This window comes from Octopus sinensis, linkage group LG1, assembly GCF_006345805.1.
Source record: "Octopus sinensis linkage group LG1, ASM634580v1, whole genome shotgun sequence".
Classification (NCBI taxonomy): Eukaryota; Metazoa; Mollusca; class Cephalopoda; order Octopoda; family Octopodidae; genus Octopus; species Octopus sinensis.
This window is the reverse complement of record NC_042997.1, coordinates 170,074,314-170,095,939: the sequence shown is the minus strand read 5'-3', so window position 1 is coordinate 170,095,939 and position 21,626 is coordinate 170,074,314. Positions and strand designations below refer to the sequence as shown.

Here is a 21,626-nt window from a genome sequence, read left to right as displayed (position 1 = left end):
TGAAGTCATCCAATCCATTCTAGCATGAATAACAGATGTTGAATATTGATGATTTGTTAAAATTAAGAAAATACTTAGAAAATTTACATTTCAATGATTTTGTAAGTGAATTTTCAAAAAAAAAAAAAAATCATTACAATTGAATAAAATTTTATTTTTATAAACATAACTTACTTGAGAACTGATAGCATGACGGAGGTAAGACATAACCAAAGTGTTTGGGCTCGTACCAACTAAAGCTTGCTGTAGTAGTATTTCTGTATGAAAAGTAAAAGTAATGATCTTTTTAAAGTCTTAGCTACATAAAATGGTTTTATTGTGAAATAATTCTCTTCTCTGAGTAGTCAAATACAGCATGACAAAAAGAAAGCAGAACATTATTTATAATTTGATGCAATAAAAACATGTCACACTTTTGACTTCCTTTACATAATTTTATTTCAAATTTAATAGTGAGTAATTATATTGATTTCAAATTTTGGCACAAGGCCAGCAATTTTAGGGGGTGGGAGTAAATCAATTACATTGACCCCAGTGCTCTACTGGTATTTATTTTATCAACCCCGAAATGATGAAAGGCAAAATCAACTTCAGCTGAGTTTGAACTCAGAATGTAAAAACAAACTGTTGCTAAGCATTTTGCCAACTAGTATAGATAAGGTGGTAAGATGGCAGCTTACCACCTTATCTATACTATTAATATCAATTTCAAATTTTGGAACAAGGCCAGCAATTTTTTTTTGTAGAGTAAGTTGATTACATCAACCCCAGTAATGAAATGATACTTGTGCCCGGCATGCTAATGATTCTGCCATCTACGCTAGTAATATTAATTGTTATACTTATTAGTTGAGACAGATCACATGGATGGTGAATAGTTTGTGGTTCTTTTAGATGCATACTAATTCTGATGCTAAGATTGTAAATGTACAAAGAACACTTTATAAAAGTTAATAGATCCTATAACTGGTGTTGTTACATTGAATGATAAAAGCTATATAAAGCACATGTTATCAAGAGCCAGAATAACTTTATATCCATATCATATATGTGAGGTCCCATGAAATGTACTTAATTCTGCTCTTATTTGCCAAACTAAACATAAATTAAAAAATACACGCTCCACCTCTATTTTATATTTGGATGGTTATCAGAAGGATAAAAGCAACTGTGCTAAGAGATAAACCATTTTACCCATGAAAATATATAAAAAAAATAATGGATGTAAAATAGAAGAAAAAGTTCCACATACAAGAAAATGCCTACATCATAATTGTGGTTGTAGATTTAAATAGCTTTATCACTATGTAAAGGGAAAGATACATTGGTATGAGTAGAAGTTATGAGCATAGTTCAAGAAATAAAAAATCTCTTATTCTTCCTACTGTCGAAGAGACAAAAAGCATAATTTCTGAAATGTACTAATATCCATTCTCATTATACATTCCATAACATTTTAATTTATCAACTTGCCTGAACTATCTAACTTTTACATTCATACCATCGATATTACACGTTATTGGTATGAATTTAAGAAAAGAGTAACAGGCCCACTACAAGACTCAAACCATATGCCTGCCACCTGCTGTTAATTCATCCATCTGTTCAAATAAAAAGATAATCAAACCAGCAGCCAAAACAAACTAAAAGATCTATAAAATACACAAAACTGGAATGGTGTAAAAGCTATTTGATATATACTAAGTCTAGTTTACATTTATCAGGTTTTATTCATCATTAAACTAAACATATTTTATGTTAGCTACCTGCTGGAAGAGAGGCTGAAAGAGTCACTTATGCTTGAGAGAACAGAATTATACGATCAGTCTTTATTAATTCATAGTTGGAAACGATTTTCCATTACATCCATTCAAGATAGAATAGTAAGAAGGGAGGCTACTTTAGTTCTATAATGTCAGGTAACACTTGACTATTAATAAAAGCAAGTGGGGAGTTGTACATAATTATAAAAAAAAAAAGTTAGCACCAACCAGCAAGGTCACAGTTTTCTTCAGGGTAGCTAGCGAGAACTCGTTTCAAGCAAACTCCCCATCTTATTTCATTCCATCGCTCTCGCCATGCTTTCACAAGCACAGCTCTCACGAGGCTGGAAACAGAATCCGTTTTGGAATCTGCAACCATATTTTCCGTTAATTTATGCGTCTCTGCAAAAGTAAAAATTACACAATTAAAAAAACAAAAACAAATAAAGTAAGCAGCAATTAATAGCATAACTTGACTAAACGTATAAAATTTCATTTCCAGTTTTACATCAGTTTTTAAGGTAATAGGGCTCAGATGTTTTACAAGTTTGATACATTTGCATATGAATTGATAACTTTAACGATACAAGCAGAGTAATGACTTGATTATGAGATTACAACAGCTGTAGGTAAATTTCAACTCATGACACAACAGTGAGTAGTTGAGCTCCTTAAACTAACAACTTTTTATACTTACATAGAAAACAAATAAAATCTAAATATCAATTTCAGTATAAAATTATCAATACTGATGTTTTAGAATACAAATTTAATTTACTGACTTTCTTTTTTCTAAAGTTATTGTCTAATGTATTAATATTACACTACAGACATATGGGGTATTTTCTTTATGTTAAATCTGAATTACTGCTTTAAGTGTTTTTAAATGTACGAGGGGCGTTCAATAAGTAATGCCCCTGACCCACTTCCCATAGGGGTAGAGCAACGAAACTTGGCATAGTTATTAGTCTTTTTCTACATAGGAACTACCCAGAGTTACGCATTTCTCCTATTGTTTGATGCAGTTCTGGAGGCCGTTTTTGTAGAAGACCCCAGCTTGGTCCCCCAACCATGACGTGACTTCAGAAATCAAGGCTGCATCATCTGGGAAACTCTTTCCTTTCAAAAACAACTTCATGGCTGGGAAGAGGTGAAAATCAGAGGGTGCAAGGTCAAGAGAGTAGGGGGATGGGGGAGGAGTTCATAGCCGCACGCCTGTGCTTCTGATCTGGCGACATGCGAGTTGTGGACCGGAGCGTTGTCCTGCAGGAGGAGGATGCCTTTGCTGATCTTGCCCCGCCTCTTGATTTTGATAGCTTCTCTTAATTTCCTCAAAAGTGAAGCATAATAGGCTCTTGTAATTGTGGTACCCTTTGCCAGGAAATCTGTCATCACTACTCCGTCCTGGTCCCAGAAGATTGTGAGCATGACCGTGCCAGCGGAGGGCTGCACCCTTACCTTCTTTGGAGGAGGTGAGTCACGGTGCTTCGACTGCATTGATTGGGCTTTGGTCTCTGGATCATAGTGATGGACCCAGGTTTCATCCTGTGTAATCAGTCTTTTGAAAAATTTTGACTAATCTTCTTGGCACATCTCCAAATTCATCCTTGAGCACTCGACACGTTCTTGCTTCTGGAAAGGTGTGAGCAACCTGGGAATCCATCTGGCAGACACCTTTTGCATATACAAATGGTCATGAATGATAGTTTCCACAGACCCAGTACTAATCTTGACGTAATGGGCTATTTGGTGAATAGTTATGCATCGATCTTCCAAAATGGCAGCCTCACCTTGACGGACAGATGCCTCATCAATGGCAGAAGTGGGGCGACCAGATCTGGGAGCTATTTCCACAGAGTTCCGACCATGTTTGAATTCACGATGCCAGCGTTTTACAAGGTCATATGATGGGGCATCATCACCATAAGTTACTTTCATTTTATCAAAAGTCTCCCGTGGTGTGCGACCTTTCAAATACAAAAACCGGATCACTGCTCGACACTCAACAGGCTCCATTTCACACTTGACTCAGTTCAAACACCTGTAAATCAGAAACCACAATTAGTTCAGAGCTGTAATTTGCCACTTAATCTATAGAGATATAAATAATTGCACATACAAAATTTCAGCTAGATCAAACAAACGCAAGTGAGTCAGGGGCATTACTTATTGAACGTCCCTCGTATAAGAATTATTTGCCATTGGTTTAAAGCACAAAAAAAAATCTTTGCAAGTGTTAGTCTGGTTTGTATTTCTGCACATGAATTTCTGTTAGTTATGGTGTTAAGCACATTTGAGACATGTGATGTTTATATGCAAGTAGTTTGCTGAATCTTAATGATGCACAGCAGACATTTAAAATAAGACTATCAATGGTTGAGGACCCATAGGTTTTCTATTCAAGAATATATGGCCAGAATAGGGTTATTTGCAAAAGTGTGTGGACTATTCACAAGAAGAAGGCAGCATCAGCTAACTCATGGATCTGTTGGATTATTAATCTCAAGTTGGAATGGAAGGTAGTTATTTTAGCGTCAATGTTGCAAATAAATGTTCCATAGTACAATTTCCTATTTGCAAACAATAAAATATATCGACTGATTTCCAGTGTTTTGAATAATCAAGATGATTTAAGTGATGCCAATACTGGAATTTTGGATGTGAAGTGTTAATGATTTGAAAGTGTTAATTTCCCCCAGGCAAAAAACACCTGAAAGCAGTTGCTTAATTATATTAGTTTTTCCTAGAGGAGTAGAATATCATACCTGGACGAACTTTCTGAGAATTTAAGATTGCCTTGGAAGGAGGGTTTCTTGTCTTCATGTCTGCTGAGAAAGACTGGGGGTAAAAGTATAGAGTATTGTAGGGGGTATTAAAATTTATCAAATCACAAACTGATCTGAGAAGGCTTTACACCGCCCTCAGACAAATCTTGAATATTTTGGACAGTGGCAAAATTAGTACTAGTTTGTAAGGCTTACAAACTAATGTTTTTTTTTTTTTTGCAGTAACAAGAAACTAAACACAAGACAGTTATAATTTCAATTTGTCATCATTTCAGTTTCTATGAAACAAGAATATTTTACTTTGGTGTAGAACGCTGTTTACTTGTGAAGGCTCTTTGAAGCTAGGTTTTGCTTTTCGCATCTGGAATGTCTTTTCTAATTCCTCTTACGATTCTATAATAAAAAAAATAAGGTCACCAGCATATAGTAGTAGTTCAGGGGCAACCAGTTATAAGCTTTTCTGTTATGACTTGAAGAACAATAACGAATAGGAGGGCATTGAAAATCGAGCCCTAGTGAACTTCTACATGTACACTAAATTCGTGGCTATCATCTTAGTGACAGCACCCCCTGTATATTGTTTGAATGGCTCAACCTCTAGCTTCTTCGGGGGCCACTGATCACAGAGTGAGGGACCCTGACGGAGGTTTTCTCGATGTTGACGAATTATATGACAAATTCTAAATTGATCTAATTATATAGACCCTCCCAAGAGAGTTCAGGCAGAGTGACTGAATGCTTAAGTAAATGGAATAGGGAACGTAATTTAATAGCATGTGCGTGCACAGATACGCATAAGCACATACAAACAAATAAAATGAACAGTAACAACAAGTCAAAGTAAAAAACTTGCCGGCCGCTAAACAAGATGATACTAGCAGCCATTGGCAAAAGTGAAACTGGAATAGAAAACTCAAGGATCACACTAGGGAGATCTGCACCAGTATAAAAAATAAAAAAAAAGAGAAAGGTTACTAAAATTGTAAAATATGGTAAGTCGGTGTGCAGTGAGATGAGGCGAGTTGTGACGTTTCCAGTTGGTCCTTTCGAAATGTCAGAACTCACCTTTCTTCATGACAGAAGTCGTCCAAGCTCGTAGAAATAGCCGCCAAATCGCATTCAAATCAAAATCTGTCGACACAAAAAGGGAAGAATATATCTAAGCGATCGTTGAGTTTAGAACAAATAGACATTATATTTCAAAAATAAGATAGACTGGTTATATAGCTGGAATGTCTTTGATCGTAGGTTCGCTCGACCAGGAAAAAGACATACCAACTTTGTTTTGAAAATTATAGCCATAAAAACGTAACCATGCTTTATATTAGTCTATGCCAATAATTAGAATAAAGAAAAAGAAATCAATGAATGTTTTTGCTGAATGTACTATTTAAAAATAGTATTATAAATAATGAAGAAATTCAAAATAATTGTTAAAAAGAGAACAGAAATAGACTGGAAAATGTCCGGGTGAAATACTTACTTATGAATGGAAAAATGAGAAAAGTCTACACTAATTTAACGTTAACATAGTATTTAAGAAATTCACATTGAAGAAACGACGTTGATAATAGCACACATTATATTCTCAGAATAGCATAAGTTAAAATGTCATATTTACAATTCAGCTACTTCTCCAAATGAAAGCCAGACATTGCGATGTACATGAGAATATTAAAAAAAATATATTATATTTTCTACTTATATTTAATAACTTAATTTAAAAGTGGTTTTAAATAAGTAGGAAAAAATAAATAGGATTTAATTCGTAAAATTTAACCTTTATAAAAGGGAAAATATTAATTTTAAGAAATAAACTAGCATAAAGAAATATTTATTCTTAACCAATCAAATTACAGGATTACATTAACCTCACTTTCTAATATTAAAAAAAGTTTCCGTTTATTTGTTGGATTTTTTAAACATTGAGTGTTTTAATTTTCTAACTAATTCTGGCTCAGTGCTTTTATTTAGCTGTTTATTTTTTATAAATGGAAAAAGATTTAAATGATAATATTGATCAGTAAGTATGCTAATTACATTTGTTCGTGTTTTCTCTGTGTAGATCCCATTTCCTAGTGAGCTCGCTAGGTGCCCGGATCTACCATTCAGTCCGCATGTTTCTCTCTTCGGGCTTTTGTGTCACATCTGACACTTTACCCAACTACATTGTTTAAATTGGGTGAAATGTAGCGGAAATATAGAATTTTGCAAAATAATATTTTTGATCCCCACCTTCTCAATGATAACAAAAAATTCGATGAAAAACACTACCATAGATCAGAAATATATTTTTTTAGTATTTTGTTGTTATAACTTCACCAATTTATAACATAGCGAGAAAGCCTCTGCGCAGACGTTCAACCTGCTAGCAATAGCAGCCAAATTTCCCTTGGCTGTCATAAAAAGATAAATAAAACGAAAAAGACGGGTCTGAAAAATAATACAAGATGCTTATCATCGGCATTCTTGATTGGCAGTCAGCTCGATCACGGCTAACTTTAAAAACAATAGCATTTAAATAGTAGCTTATTTTTGCTCTTTCAAGGCATCCAGTGAATAGAAATTCAAACGTTGCAATCTAGAAGTAATTAAAAAAAATTTTGGAAATATTTTAGTTAATAAAGTCACTAAAAATCCTACAACTCTAGTATAAATTGTTTCTATGTTTTTGAAAGCATAGGGTGTTATTTAGAGGAGATTTGGTTATTATTTCTAGCAGATTGATTGACCGGGGACAGGCCCCTTTCGTTGGTTCTCGGAGCATGACAGTAATAACATGTATTACCCATATGGGACGGTATAATTTATTGGGTATAAAAAAAAATTACCATTTATTGTTCATAATTCCTTGCAGTATTTATTATATTTGAGATGCATAAACAAACAAGCCTGTCATATTGACGCTCCCCATCCTCCCAAAATAAACCGTGCAGTCAGTAAGCAACAACACACCTCATCATGAAATAAGTGTTGGTTACTCTAGAATTAATTCCTAAAGCCTATTGTTTACCCTAACAGCAACTATGTCTGGGCTCTTTTGAACACTGATCATCTTAGTAAAATATAGCGGAATATGTTTATAAGGCAATCAAAGATCGCCGTTTATAAAGTAATTCAAAACGAAAATTTTCTAATAAATTAAAAATATATAAATGAGCTTATTGTATGCAGTGTGCTAAATTGGTGGTGGTGGGAGGTAAAGAGAGTATTGAAAGCTAAAAGTGCATGCCCGGCACAGAATAGAATACAAATAGAAGAAAAAGTGAACAATAAAAGATTTACTTAGTCGACAATTCAGTATATTCAATGGGATTCTTACCTTTGAAAATTAGAATTTTAATGCACATACAGGCGTAGGAGTGGCTGTGTGGTAAGTAGCCTGCTTACCAATCACATGGTTCTGGGTTCAGTCCCACTGCGTGGTACCTTGGGCAAGTGTCTTCTACTATAGCCTCGGAAGGTGGCGAGCTGGCAGAAACGTTAGCGCGCCGGGCGAAATGCTTGGCGATATTTCGTCTGCCATTACGTTCTGAGTTCAAATTCCGCCGAGATCTACTTTGCCTTTCATCCTTTCGGGGTCGATAAATAAAGTACCAGTTACGCACTGGGTTGATGTAATCGACTTCATCCCTTTGTCTGTCCTTGTTTGTCCCCTCTATGTTTAGCCCCTTGTGGGCAATAAAGAAATATATAGCCTCGGGCCGACCAAAGCCTTGTGAGTAGATTTGGTAGACGGAAGCTGAAAGAAGCCCGTCGTATACGTGTGTATATATATATATATATGTATGTGTGTGTATACGTCCCTGTAACTTAGCGGTTCAGCAAAAGAGACTGATAGAATAAATACTAAGCTTGCAAAGAATAAGTCCTGGGGTTAATTGGCTCGACTAAAGGCGGTGCTCCAGCATGGCCACAGTCAAACGACTGAAACAAGTAAAAGAATTGATTGCGGCCATGTTGAAACAGTTTTTGTTGAACAAATCGACCCCATGACTTGTATCTTAAGCCTAGTACTTATTCTATCACTCTCTTATTCTGTATTCATTAAAAAATCTTTTTTACTATAGGCACAAGACCTGAAATTTCGATTATTTTGACCCCTGGGCTCAACCAATATTTATTTCATCAACTCTGAAAAGATGAAAGGCAAAATTAACCTCAGCAGAATTTGAATCCAGAATGCAAAGACATATGAAATGTTGCTAAGCAATTTACTTGGCATGCCAACAATTCTTTCATCTTGCCACCTTAATATTCATTTAATACTGTGTATGTAACCTGAATGATAAAGACATTGAATGGTTAATAGGCTTCTACTTCTCTAGCCAAAAGAAGGAAATTTTGTATTCTTTAAATGGTGACTTGCACATGACAAAAACACTTAACTTCCAGTCGGTGATTCTACTACCTCTCCTCATGCAATTTACCACTGCATGTTTTCAGCTGAGGACCATTCTGCATACTCCATGATGCAAAACATCTGGCTATGTCCTGACTCTCTCTTTACTCTTTTACTTGTTTCAGTCATTTTGACTGCGGCCATGCTGGAGCACCACATTTAGTCGAGCAGATCGACCCTAGGACTTATTCTTTGTAAGCCTAGTACTTATTCTATCAGTCTCTTTTGTCGAACTGCTAAGTTATGGGGACGTAAACACACCAGCATCAGTTGTCAAGGATGTTGGGGGGGGGACAAACACAGACACAAACATATACACACACATATATATATATACATATATACGACGGGCTTCTTTCAGTTTCCGTCTACCAAAGCCACTCACAAGGCTTTGGTCGACCCGAGGCTATAGTAGAAGACACTTGCCCAAGGTTTCACGCAGTGGGACTGAACCTGGAACCATGTGGTTAATAAGCAAGCTACTTACCACACAGCCATGCAACATTGTTTGCAAAATTACCTACTGCTGAGATTTATCTGTCATTGGTCATATAGGTCAGAAGCTTCCAGTCGGGTTGTTCCATCATATTGTTTAGTGATAAAGCTCTCTCCTATTTTAATTCTATCACGTTGAAGGAACACCAGGTCTTAGTTACCTCTTTCACATTTTTCTTTCTCTATATTAAAAAAACCCCAAAAAACCTATATGTTACCTTTAACCACAGCCACTCTTATGTAGGTAATATTGTACTTCTCTCTCCCTTCCAATACACAGGCTTTATACTCAATCTCAACTCCTCAGACAGACATGCTTGTCCTCCAGGAACTGAGACTCAGAAAGCATTCTATCATTGGTAGTTAGTTGTCAGAATCATTAGCACACCGAGCTGGCAGAATCATTAGCACACCGGGCGAAATGCTTAGCGGTATTTCGTCTGCCACTACGTTCTGAGTTCAAATTCTGCCAAGGTCGACTTTGCCCTTCATCCTTTCGAGGTCGATTAAATAAGTACCAGTTACGCACTGGGGTCGATATAATCAACTTAATCCGTTTGTCTGTTCTTGTTTGTCCTCTCTGTGTTTAGCTCCTGTGGGTAGTAAAGAAATAGGTATTTCGTCTGCTGCTACGTTCTGAGTTCAAATTCCGCCGAGGTTGACTTTGCCCTTCATCCTTTCGAGGTCAATTAAATAAGTACCAGTTACGCACTGGGGTCAATATAATCGACTTAATCCGTTTGTCTGTTCTTGTTTAGCCCCTTGTGGGTAGTATAGAAATAGCGTTTGTCTGTTCTTGTTTGTCCTCTCTGTGTTTAGCCCCTTGTGGGTAGTAAAGAAATAGGTAGTTAGTTGTCCAGACTCATTTAACAGAAGCAAAATGCAGTACTACACATCTCAAATGGCATCATGAACACAGCTAAAACCATCACTTTCTGTAAAAATGTTAAGTTTTCTAGTCTCTGATAACCTTCCATGTTGATTAAATATTCTCCATAAGACAGAGTGTCTCAACTCTAAACTAAAAAATATAAAACTCATTTGTCCAAGTGTGTACGTTATGTACAGGCATACTCTGGACTGCATAATAAAAAGTAATGTGCTAGATTACTAGGTATTTTCTCGTGATTTATAATCTTTGGCCCATCACCAAACTGTCCTCATCTTAGCTTTTATCTCATCCTAACTTGATAACTTCTATCTTACTTAGCTTTGGTCTAAAACCAACAGTTTCAGGCTGGAACTTATTCTGGTTTCTGTGTTGCATAAGTGACTAAGAAACCCTTTTGCAGGGTTGATCCTCAGCTGTTGCTCATATGCATTTTCAACGGAATGGACAAGAGCAGTATGAAATGAAGCATTTTACTTAAGAGCACAACAGCCCACCCATTATGGGAACTGAAATACAACCATAAAATCAGGAATTCAACACTAACCACTTGGTCACATGGTTTCACTGACTTCTTTTAACCCTTCCCAACTAAATGTATCCAACTGTCCTGTTATAATGGATTGTACAATGGGTTAATCTGATATATAGAGCTTTCATGTTGCAACATTTCCAGTAGTTTTCAAGTAGCACCAAATTCATACTTATTAGGCCTTTCCTTTGCATGATATATGCATTATTAAAAATTTTTGTGTGGGGTTAAACATTACACTTGACAGTTTATAATATCAGATTCTGAACTTCAAAGCTCTGAGCTTGAATTCCAGCAGACTCTACTTTGTCTTTAGCATCAATAAAGTAATACCAGTAAACATGGTGAATTGGCAGATTCTTTAGAGCATTGGTTCCTAAAGTGGGTGGTATTTCCGCCGAGGTTGACTTTGCCTTTCATCCTTTCGGGGCTGATTAAATAAGTACCAGTTACACACTGGGGTCAATATAATCGACTTAATCCGTTTGTCTGTCCTTGTTTGTCCCCTCTGTGTTTAGCCCCTTGTGGGTAGTAAAGAAATAGGTATTACCCCTCCCCACTGGGGTGTTGCAGAAGAGTGGGGCAATAATGGATAATGGGGTAGCGATTCATGTAAAATGTGGGGTGGTAATGGGGTGGCGAATCATGTAAAATGTAGGGCAATAATAAGGTAGTGATTCATGTAAAAACAATAAAATAATAGTTCATAAGTTTTATTTGTGAAATACAGTTGCTTTGAATTTGCTTCAGAAAGAGGTCTATGTTTGTGATGGATAGTTAAAGTGGGGGCACTAGAAATGTGGCCTAGGTGTCAAGGGGGGTGGCAGCCCGAAAACGTTTGGGAACCACTGCTTTAGAGCATCAAATAAAATGCCTCACTGTATTTGTTGTGACTTTCTCTGCTCTGAGTTCAACTCCTACTGGGATCAACTTTGCATTTCATCTTTTTTGGAATCAAAAAATAGCAATCTAGGCTGGTGGATTCGGGGAAGTCTAAGAACCTCTGACCAGATGTCTTGCAGTATTTGTTCTGGGTCTTTGCCTTCTGGGTTCAAATCCTACTGTAGCCTACTTTGGTAGTAGACTCAGTTTGTCACTCAGTTTAACATCACCTCCTGGTGCTTTGGATGCCTTTAGCAATCCACTCTGGTGCAAGCATTCTCTGGTTTGAGGATATCTTTCTCCCTTCCACCATTCAGTCTTGGAGACCCTGTGAATACTCGTGGGCACTACCTTCTCTTACCAGAGCTCATTATATCTCCTTCCCTTTTACAAAAGAAGAGCGTTTATAGATTCTTCTAATTTTCAAGAATACTTTTAATTTAATTTTTATTTTCTATTACTTCTATTCAGAAATGATTTACCTGAACAAGCATCATTTACAATCGTATCAGTGCCATCAGATTGTTTCCAGGAAGGACAAATTCCATGGAGTAACTTACCATCTACAAATTTGACTCTTCAGACTGTTTCTGGATTAGAACAGTATGATATTCCACAACGTGTTGTTGTTGAGGCACTCATACCATTTAGTGAAGACACTGTAAATTCAACCCTTATTCAGTTGAAGGAAGATCCTGCAAGTGTAGAATCAAATGCTATTTCCAATGGTGATACAACCTTCGAAGGAATTACTGCCAACTTGCACGAGAGGAAATACGATCCAGTCCTTCATGAGCAAGGGGAGGTAATATTACAGGTTTTTTAATGAACTTTTTTTTCCTTCTGAATTATTCGTTAGAGCGGTGAATTGACTGAATTTGTTGGACATCGGACAATAAAGCCTTGCAGTATTTGTATGTCTCTTTACATTGTGAGTTCAGATCCTACCGATGTCAACCTAGCCTTTCATTGTTCCAGGCCATGTGTAATTTCTGATCTTGTCCTCATATATTGAGGAAACAAAATGTTTTGTGGTCATTAGTTACGTCCCTTTACATTCTAACAGCAATCCCATAGGTGGAAAGGTTGTTGATTTTGCCTGTCATCTGGAGTCGAGTAATCCTTATGGATTCACTGGTCGGAGCCTACTCAACTTATACCTGGTGAACACTGCCTCCAAGTACAAGCAGTACATCCTTCCCTCCAAATCGGTGGCTTTTGTTAGTATAGAAATAATTATTTATCTTCATCTTAATATTTAATTCTTTAAATTTTAACTTTATATTATTTATTTCATCTTTTCCTAACTGCATATTCTTTACTATTTTCAGATATTTTCACATCTTACAGGACTATTATCATCATCAGTAATGCAAGCAATACCTCATAATAATCAGACATTTTTGGATAATTTACAGTCAAAATACAAAATTGCTGTTAATATGACTACTGACGGAGCAAGTGTCTCAGGATCGTTTATCGCCCTAACACAATTGGAAAAAGCTCTTCGTCATCTTTTAGACTCTGAATATACACACAAAGAATGTAATGTGGACCTGAATGCAAGTTGTCATAAAGAGACTTTAATAAAACCTGATATGGTCGATAAAGGAATATCATGTAATTTATTACTACCTCAGATCTCCCTCCATGGCCGTGAAGTTAGGCAACATCCACACTATATCAATTACGTAAATTCTCTTTATTCGTCAACTCATGAAGATCAAAAACAAACTAGTATAAAAAAGCGCAAAGTTGGCAGGCCAAGGAAACAGCCGCTGGCACCAAAAGATAACATAAAATCAAAGACTGATGCACAAACACAACAGACTTTATGTTCAAATGAAACTTTTGAAAAAGGTACTGAATCTAACGAAAATATTCCAGATACAGCATCTCTAGATTGTGGTCAACAGCCAGAAAATTTCTCTTTTGAAGAAGATTTATTGAACAGTCAAGAAAATATTAACAAAGAGGTACAAACAAAAGGTATTTATTTACTCTTTTAAAGAGAGAACTTTAAAAGGAAAATAAGTAATGTATATAGAAACAACGACTAATTTCAGAGGTATAGGTTCCTACAACAAAATACTGAATTAGTTAACTTATTTCTATGGGTATTGGTGGACCATTAAAATGATGCTTAGTTCTAGATACCTTAATGTTATGCCAATATGAGATTGTCTTTTACCCGTTTCCAAAATTTAGGTTAAATTGGGGCATGTAAAATAAAGTATCCTACCATATGAAGTTGATTGTTCTTATTCCATGAGCTAATGGTCTGGATCTTAACATTAATATATTCGAACAATAAGAAACGTAACATTAAAATGTTATCCAAAAGTAACCAGAAACATTTTTGCACTTGAAATATAAAGATTTTGTGAAACTTTCTGCATTGTCAGAAGCTTTCCTATTTTCTCTTTTCTTTCCCTTCTACAATAAATAAACTTTTAGATTACATCATCATCATCATTTAGCGTCCGCTTTCCATGCTAGCATGGGTTGGACGGTTCAACTGGGGTCTGTGAAGCTGGAAGGCTTCGTCAGGCCCAGTCAGATCTGGCAGTGTTTCTACGGCTGGATGCCCTTCCTAACGCCAACCACTCCGTGAGTGTAGTGGGTGCTTTTTACGTGCCACCCGCACAAAAAAAAAAAAAAAGCACCCACTACACTCATGGAGTTAAAACAAAAGGGTACACCATAATAGTATTGTATAAATTGAATCGGTGAAAGAAAGCAATAACTGAAAATGTTAGTGAACTTTAAGTTGGATCTGCATTTATCTGAAATGCGATCTCATTTAGGTAGCCAATTCATTTGAAGGATTTTATGATATTTCAGCTCCTTCTCACTAACTTCATCATAAAAGGGCAAAGGCTATTCATAATTTTAAATTGAGTCCAGTGATTGTAATATTTATTCACAAATATAAAGTGGTGAGCTGGCGGAATTGTTAGCATGCTAGGCAAAATGCTTAGTGACATTTTGTCCATCTTTTATGTTCTGAGTTCACATTCTACCAAGGTCGACTTTTATCCTTTCAGAGTCAATAAAAAAAAGAGTACCAGTTGAGCACTGGGGTCAACATAATTAACTTACCTGCTCCCTTGGAATTGCTAACCTTGTCCCAAAATTTATTCACAAATACAAATGTTACACTGGTGTTTTTGTTCAGTCAATATTTCTTAAGCATTAGGGCAACGAGCAAGCAGAATCATTAGCACACTGGGTGAATGCTTAGCAGTATTTCGTCTGTCTTTACGTTCTGAGTTCAAATTCCACTGCGGTTGACTTTGCCTTTCATCCTTTCAGGGTCGATAAATTAAGTACTAGTTGCATACTGGGGTCAATCTAAAATTTTGGGCCTTGTGCCTAGAGTAGAGAAGAAATTTCTTTAACATTTATAAAACTTTTTTGGTATGGCATAACTCATATCTAAAGACAAGTTCTACTGCTACAAGAGAGTTTTTTGTTTGTTGTTCCCATGTATAGGATTACTATCATCAAACTTAAGTTGAAATGTGTGTGCAGATTTTTGCTCAATCACATGCCAGTCCTATGTCAGCATTGAAGTATTTTAGATCACAGATATCTAGCTGGCATGTCCAAATGTCTCTAGACATTTTCAGTATTTGGTGCCATTCCTTGTTAACTGAGTACTTTATGTGCTCATTTACCTGTTATGCAATTTATGTTTAATAATAAAGCAAACTAAAATAATAACTTGTGGTTCTCATAGTTTAACCCTTTAGCATTCAGATTATTCTGTTAAAAGTAATATTTACTTACTCATATCCTTTTGAATTAATTATGCATTATCTCATAGCTTCAAGATTTTGATAACATGGTAATTTACTTTTAGAATGACATTATAATATAAGTGTGAGGGATCAGATCTAGTCAGTTTGAACATAAAGCAGGTAGAATATTCTGGCTGGATATGGTTGGTTTAAATACTAAAGTGTTAAGAAATAATCTACTTATTGAAAAAGTATTAAAAACCTATAATATAATGCATGTAATTCTATATAATAATCATTTGGTGGGTGGCGGGGTAAGCTTTAACTAATGAAGATTAAGACCAAAATAATAATAAAGCTTGATGAATCATAATATGAAATAAGACTGAAAGTTCCAACACATGCTGGCATAGAAAAAGGAAAAAAACTGATATTACATGGACAAAATGTGCTCTAGGCCACAGGTATGTTATTTAAAGTACTGTTTTGTTTTTTTGAGATTAGGGCAAGAGTGTTTGGCTTTGTGGGCCAGGTTGAAGCCAGAGATAAATGTTATGGGCTAGATGGACAATCTTTCCTAAAACCTACATTCATAAGTTATAGATATTATGTTAGTAAGAGTTATGGGAATTAGCATAATGATAATGAGAGACTTTGTCTTTTGATGATATGCTACTAAACTATAAATCTGATTTAGGTGATAGTTTCCTAATAAATAGATTTTTCTGTTTTATATTTTCAGATGACAGTTCTCTGATATTTATCAACAAAAGTAAACGTTCCACATTCACAGGACGACGTATCTTGAAGAAAAACTATGAAGCCTTAGCCCCATTTAAATTTTTTTGTAGTGAATGTTCTTTCAAATCCAAAAGAGAAAGCCATTTTATAAAACATCTTAAATTACATGAAAAAGATAATAATTTGTTCCAGTGTAAACAATGTGATTTCACTAGCATTCGTTTGAGTCATCTGAGGCGGCATGAAGTCCTTCACAGTAATACTTTACTGCAGTGTATGAAATGTAAATACAGTACAGACAGTAACAAGCTACTTGCTCGGCATGTGAAAAATAGACATAGCACACAACGAAAACATCATACCTTGTTGTATGCCTGTCCAAAATGTCAATACAAGACTCTACGCCGGCATTTGTACCGTAGCCATCTACGTTTAAGTCATAATGAAACAGTTACGAACGATAACTCAAGTAATATTCTAACGAAACTCACTAAAACTTACCAATGTGATTTTTGTAGTTATAAAACTCAGCGCAAGGAACATTACGTGAGACATAGAAACAATGTTCATTGTAATCAGCGTCCATATTTGTGTGATCTTTGTGGCAAGGCCTTTAAACGACCAGATGCTTTATCACAGCACAAGTTTACACACCTGGATAAATCTGCAAGGGTTCTTCCATTTACTTGTACACTATGTACTAAAGCTTTTCGATCACAGGTAAATAATACAGTTTTGAAGCATTCTAATATGTATAATTAATAAGTGTTACCTTGTATTCCTTTTTCTGTGTTTGCATGAGGTAGAAAGGATTTGAAAATTTGGATCTTTGCTTCTTGAATATTATGGACTGACACCTTTTATAAAAGTGACCACTATTTTAGGTAAGTAGTGCAATGTGCTTTGCCTAAGGACACTTGGTGAAGTTTAGCACTTGGTTATCACTTATTCAAAATTTAAGCTGCTTCTCTTTTTTAAAACGGTTTCCATATAACAAATGACTGGCATATTTTAATATTACTATTTATATATGCTATTTTATTTATCCTTATTTTTAATTATTTATTAGTAAATTCATCTATGATAATCCCTCTTACCATACTTAATTCATTCACCTCTGCTATCAATGTTTCAGTGTCATACAGCGTCATACATCTGTGATGCACATAATACAATCTTTATCAATAAATGATAGCAAAATTGTAAACTGTTCTATGTCATAGAGTCATTGTCATCATTATTGTAGCATCCACTTTTCCATGCTTGCATGTATCAAATGGAATTTGTTGATGCTGGATTCCCTACCCAGCAAGATAATATTTACCCATGGGTGGACGTGTTACCATAGAAAACTGGAAATGAAGGTTGCTAATTGTATGGCACTGATGTCTGTTTATATCTATTACGTAGTGTCAAGTCAAGGAAACATAAACACATAGAGATAGACACAGTTTAGGGATCTTATCTTGCAGGTACTTGGTAATCTTACTGGTGTCACATAAAAAGTACCCTGTACACTCTGTTAAGTGGTTGGCATTAGGAAAGGCATTCAGCTGGAGAAGCCATACCAAAGTAAACTTAGAATCTGATGCAGCCCTCTAGCTCATCTGTCCTTGCTGAACCATCTAATCCATGCTAGCATGGAAAAGGGTATGTTAAATGATGATGGCAAGCTTCTTTCAGTTTCCATCTACTAAATCCACTCACAAAATTTTGGTTGACCTGGGGCCATAGTTGAAGACACTTGCCCAAGGTACCATGTAGTGGGATTGAATTTAAAAGTACTTGGTTGAGAAGTAACTACTTAACCATACAACCATGTCTGTGCCTGTAAGGTTGTAAAGAAAAATTAGGTTTAATAGCAGGAATATTCTAAGATTATATGAAAATAACTATTACAAAGAAAGTGTACAGACACCTGCCTCCATCAAATTTAAATTTTGATGATGGATGTTGTGGTGCTGTTATTGATGGATGTGTTTGATTCATTAAATAATGTTAGGTTGGTCACTTCTATTGAAATTATCTATTTAGTATTATATGAAGCATCAATTCCTGACAAGTTAAGGTGTAGAGTGTAGGAATCGTTAATGAAATCAGTCCCTGCATACCTAGTATTTGATTGGTATTTATTTTATTAACCCTTGGAAAAGATATTTCCCAGTGAGCATGAAATATAATATTTGAAATACATTGCTATACATTCTTGTTGAGAACATGATAATGTTCACTTTGATTTGTTATATTCTGACTTATTCTATATTGTATTTTCAGGCTCATCTAAATGAACATATGACAATGCACTCAAATATCCGAGCACACTTATGTCACTACTGTGGGGCTTCATTCAAAACACGTTCAGTTCAACAGAAACACATTCAGTCCATCCATGTGAATCCTCGGTCCTACAACTGCTCACTTTGTGATAAACGGTTCAATACAAATTATGCACTCATGAGACATAAGCGGACACATGATGGATCAGATGTCCAGTGTGTCTTACCACACATCGAGTCACATGACAGTTGCTCTAATTTGCAACAAGTCTCTGTGCAGAGCTTTACCAATGATGCTTCAACATGTCAAGAGCACGAAGTTTTAGTACAAGAAGTGATGGCTGCTTCCCCAATAGGCGTCACTTATGATCAGAATGGCGATAATATTCAACAACCTTTGGTTCAGACTAATGAAACAACAGCTGCTTTACTTTATTTAACCAATAATCTACCACCATACTGAATTGATATTTATTCTAACTTCATTTCTAAAGATAGGGCATATTACACATATTATACACTCACACACACAAAGAGTATTAAGGTTCTTTTGCTATTTGAGTCAGTCAAGGGGCTTACTTGACCTGCTACAAAATAGCAGCCAAATCTTCCACAAATCATTTCCCAAAATTTCCAAAAAGTGAAATATACTGTAGGTAATGTAGTCCTCGATACCCACTAAAAAAAAAAGAAAGGACAGGATGGTCATAGCTGGAATGCTTTTGATCATAGACCTGCTCAGTCAAGGTTGAACTGGTATTAAACAGCAAAAACAACTAATTTGAATTTGAAAAAGAACAAACCAAATGATGGGATTCTGTTAGTTATCTGACTGCATTAGTAATTGCACCACACTGAGTTTAAATTAGATTCTATCTTAAATTAAGGTATAAATGTTTTTACTTTTACTCAAGTTTTAAACCCCACTATACCCTTGCCTCTAAGCTAAATAATCTTTATTCAATACCTTGGTAAGAATTACCTCAAGAAATACTTGATATAAATAGAATGTGATTTAATCAATAACAACAAATGATATCTGGTTCAGATCTAAGTCATTTGGAATTTTCTTTTTAAATTTCAAATTAGTGTTTACAAAATGTTTATAATATATATACACACACACACATACATATATATAGATACACATATACATACATTTACACATAATATATATATTTATATATATATATACACACATACACATATACATATATATGTGATATATATCAAAACATTTAGTCATTAATATATAAATCTAATTTATTCATGTGTATGAATGTATATATATATAAGATATTTTTGAAAATTATATTTGTAAGTTAAACTTGGGATTTTTTTTTTTTGTTGACACTAGATTTATCAACAAGTAATGAATAAATTTTCTATTAATATATTTACTCTATGTTTTTATATTAATTCATACTGAATGCCATCTATGAAATGGAATTCTGATTGAATTCATTTTAAATTTACACTCACATGTGTACTTTCTATTATCTATGAGCTATAATAGATATAATTTATTGTGCAAATGCATCTTTTTATTTTTAATTTCTTTTATATTTGTTTCAGTCATTTGACTGAGGCTGTGTTGAGGCACTGCCTTAAAGGGCCTAGTCAAACAAATTGATCCCAGCTCTTACATTTTGAAATCTAGTACTTTATCCAGCAATCTCTTTTGCTGAACTTGATACACTGGCTCCTTCTTTTATCATACCAACTGTTTCACATCTCACACTCAATATCAAATACATTTTTTAGTTATTATTTCTTCAATAGTGGAGGCACATAGCCTAGTGGTTAGAGCAGCGTACTCGCAGTCGAGGGATCGTGGGTTCGAATCTCAGACTGGGCGATGTATGTGTTTATGAGCAAAATGCCTAAGCTCCATGCGGCTCTGGCAGAAGGTAATGGCAAACTTCTGTTGACTCTTTTGCCACAACTTTCTCTCACTCTTTCCTCCCGTATCTTGCAGCTCATCTGCGACAGACTGGTGTCCTGTCCAGGTGGGGAACCTATACGCCAAGGAAACCGGGAAACCGGCGCTAATGAGCCAGGCATGGCTCGAGAAGGAACAAACAATTTCTTCAATAACTGCATAGATATAAAGCAGCAAAGCAATTGTATAACTGAATTTCAAGGAAGAACATTCTGAAACAAGTTAATGTTGGTTCAAACTTATATATATATATGATCACAGTAATTTCATAACAAGCATGTGGGACATAGCTATTAAACATATGTAGCCGTGGTGGGGACGCTGGCAACAGGTAGTGTCAGAGCTATGCCATCCAGAACTTTGGTTCCTGGTAGGGCCACCCAAGGCGGATTGGTCTGACACCGAGTGGTATTAGGGCCACAACCCAGCAGATGGGGCTCTGATGAAAATCCTCGGAGTGTCTGTTTCGGCAACATGCGGCTCTTCGGTCGTTCTGTCCCTGCGTTTGCAGACAATCTGTGACAAACAGGATGTCTCTACATGTGGGATTGTTGGGGACCACTTGTGAAATCCACATATTCCCACGAAACTTCTTCCATGAGAAGAAGCCGACTCAACCCGCCCAGGGTGAATGTTGCCACAAGTACAAGTAAGTACTGAGATAGCAATCCCAGATAATGTTAATCATTTAATTGAGGAACCTGAGGAGATTAGCAAACATCATGACTTGGAGATTGTAATAAAAAAAAATATGGAACAATAAAATCAAAACAGTGCTAGTTGTCTTGAAGCTTTCATCATCTTTAAGAACAAATCCAACAGACATTTTGAGTAGCTTCCCGGTAGACAATGGTACTAGACAGTTTCAGAAGATTGCATTATTGGGAACTGCTAACAATCTGAGAAAGTTCTTCATCTTATGTAATATTCAGGTGTTTTACTGAGAACCAATTCCTGTAAAATGTCATTTAACATGAACAGTAATAATAATAATTTTATACAGTAGGCACAAGGCTTAAAATTTTGGGGAAGGGTGCTATCAACTCCAGTTCTTGACTGGTATTTATTTTATCAACCTCAAAAAGGTGACAGGTAAAGTTAACCCCAACAGAATTTGAACTCAGAACTTAAAGCCAGAAGCAATGTTGCAAAGCATTTTTCTCCAGTGTACTAAT

The 21,626-nt window shown here is 35.6% G+C and overlaps 2 protein-coding genes across 11 annotated transcripts in view; one reads left to right on the top strand and one right to left on the bottom strand.

Moving 5' to 3' along the window:
* LOC115210273 (mediator of RNA polymerase II transcription subunit 24) overlaps positions 1-7,894 on the bottom strand; it is a 51,450-nt gene extending 43,556 nt beyond the window's left edge. For 3 of the 10 annotated variants that reach the window (XM_036506868.1, XM_036506881.1, XM_036506918.1), the window contains exons 1-5: positions 6,171-6,308; positions 5,615-5,680; positions 4,529-4,601; positions 1,992-2,165; positions 175-257 (exon numbers count right to left, since the gene is read on the bottom strand). In XM_036506868.1, the coding sequence (XP_036362761.1) occupies positions 175-257; positions 1,992-2,165; positions 4,529-4,586 (315 nt within the window). In that variant the 5' untranslated portion in view covers positions 4,587-4,601; positions 5,615-5,680; positions 6,171-6,308. Of the gene's footprint in view, positions 1-174; positions 258-1,991; positions 2,166-4,528; positions 4,602-5,614; positions 5,681-6,032; positions 6,310-6,589; positions 6,609-7,871 lie in introns of those variants that run through there. The other 7 variants (XM_036506874.1, XM_036506913.1, XM_029778768.2 and 4 more) reach the window with 7 other exon arrangements.
* LOC115217211 (PR domain zinc finger protein 5) lies at positions 6,438-19,275 on the top strand. The gene is made up of 5 exons (XM_029786854.2): positions 6,438-6,572; positions 12,221-12,554; positions 13,081-13,738; positions 16,235-16,953; positions 18,508-19,275. Exons 1-5 carry the CDS (start codon positions 6,541-6,543, stop codon positions 18,970-18,972), a joined length of 2,208 nt encoding a protein of 735 aa, XP_029642714.1. The 5' UTR covers positions 6,438-6,540; the 3' UTR covers positions 18,973-19,275.
* Positions 19,276-21,626: the final 2,351 nt, after the last annotated feature.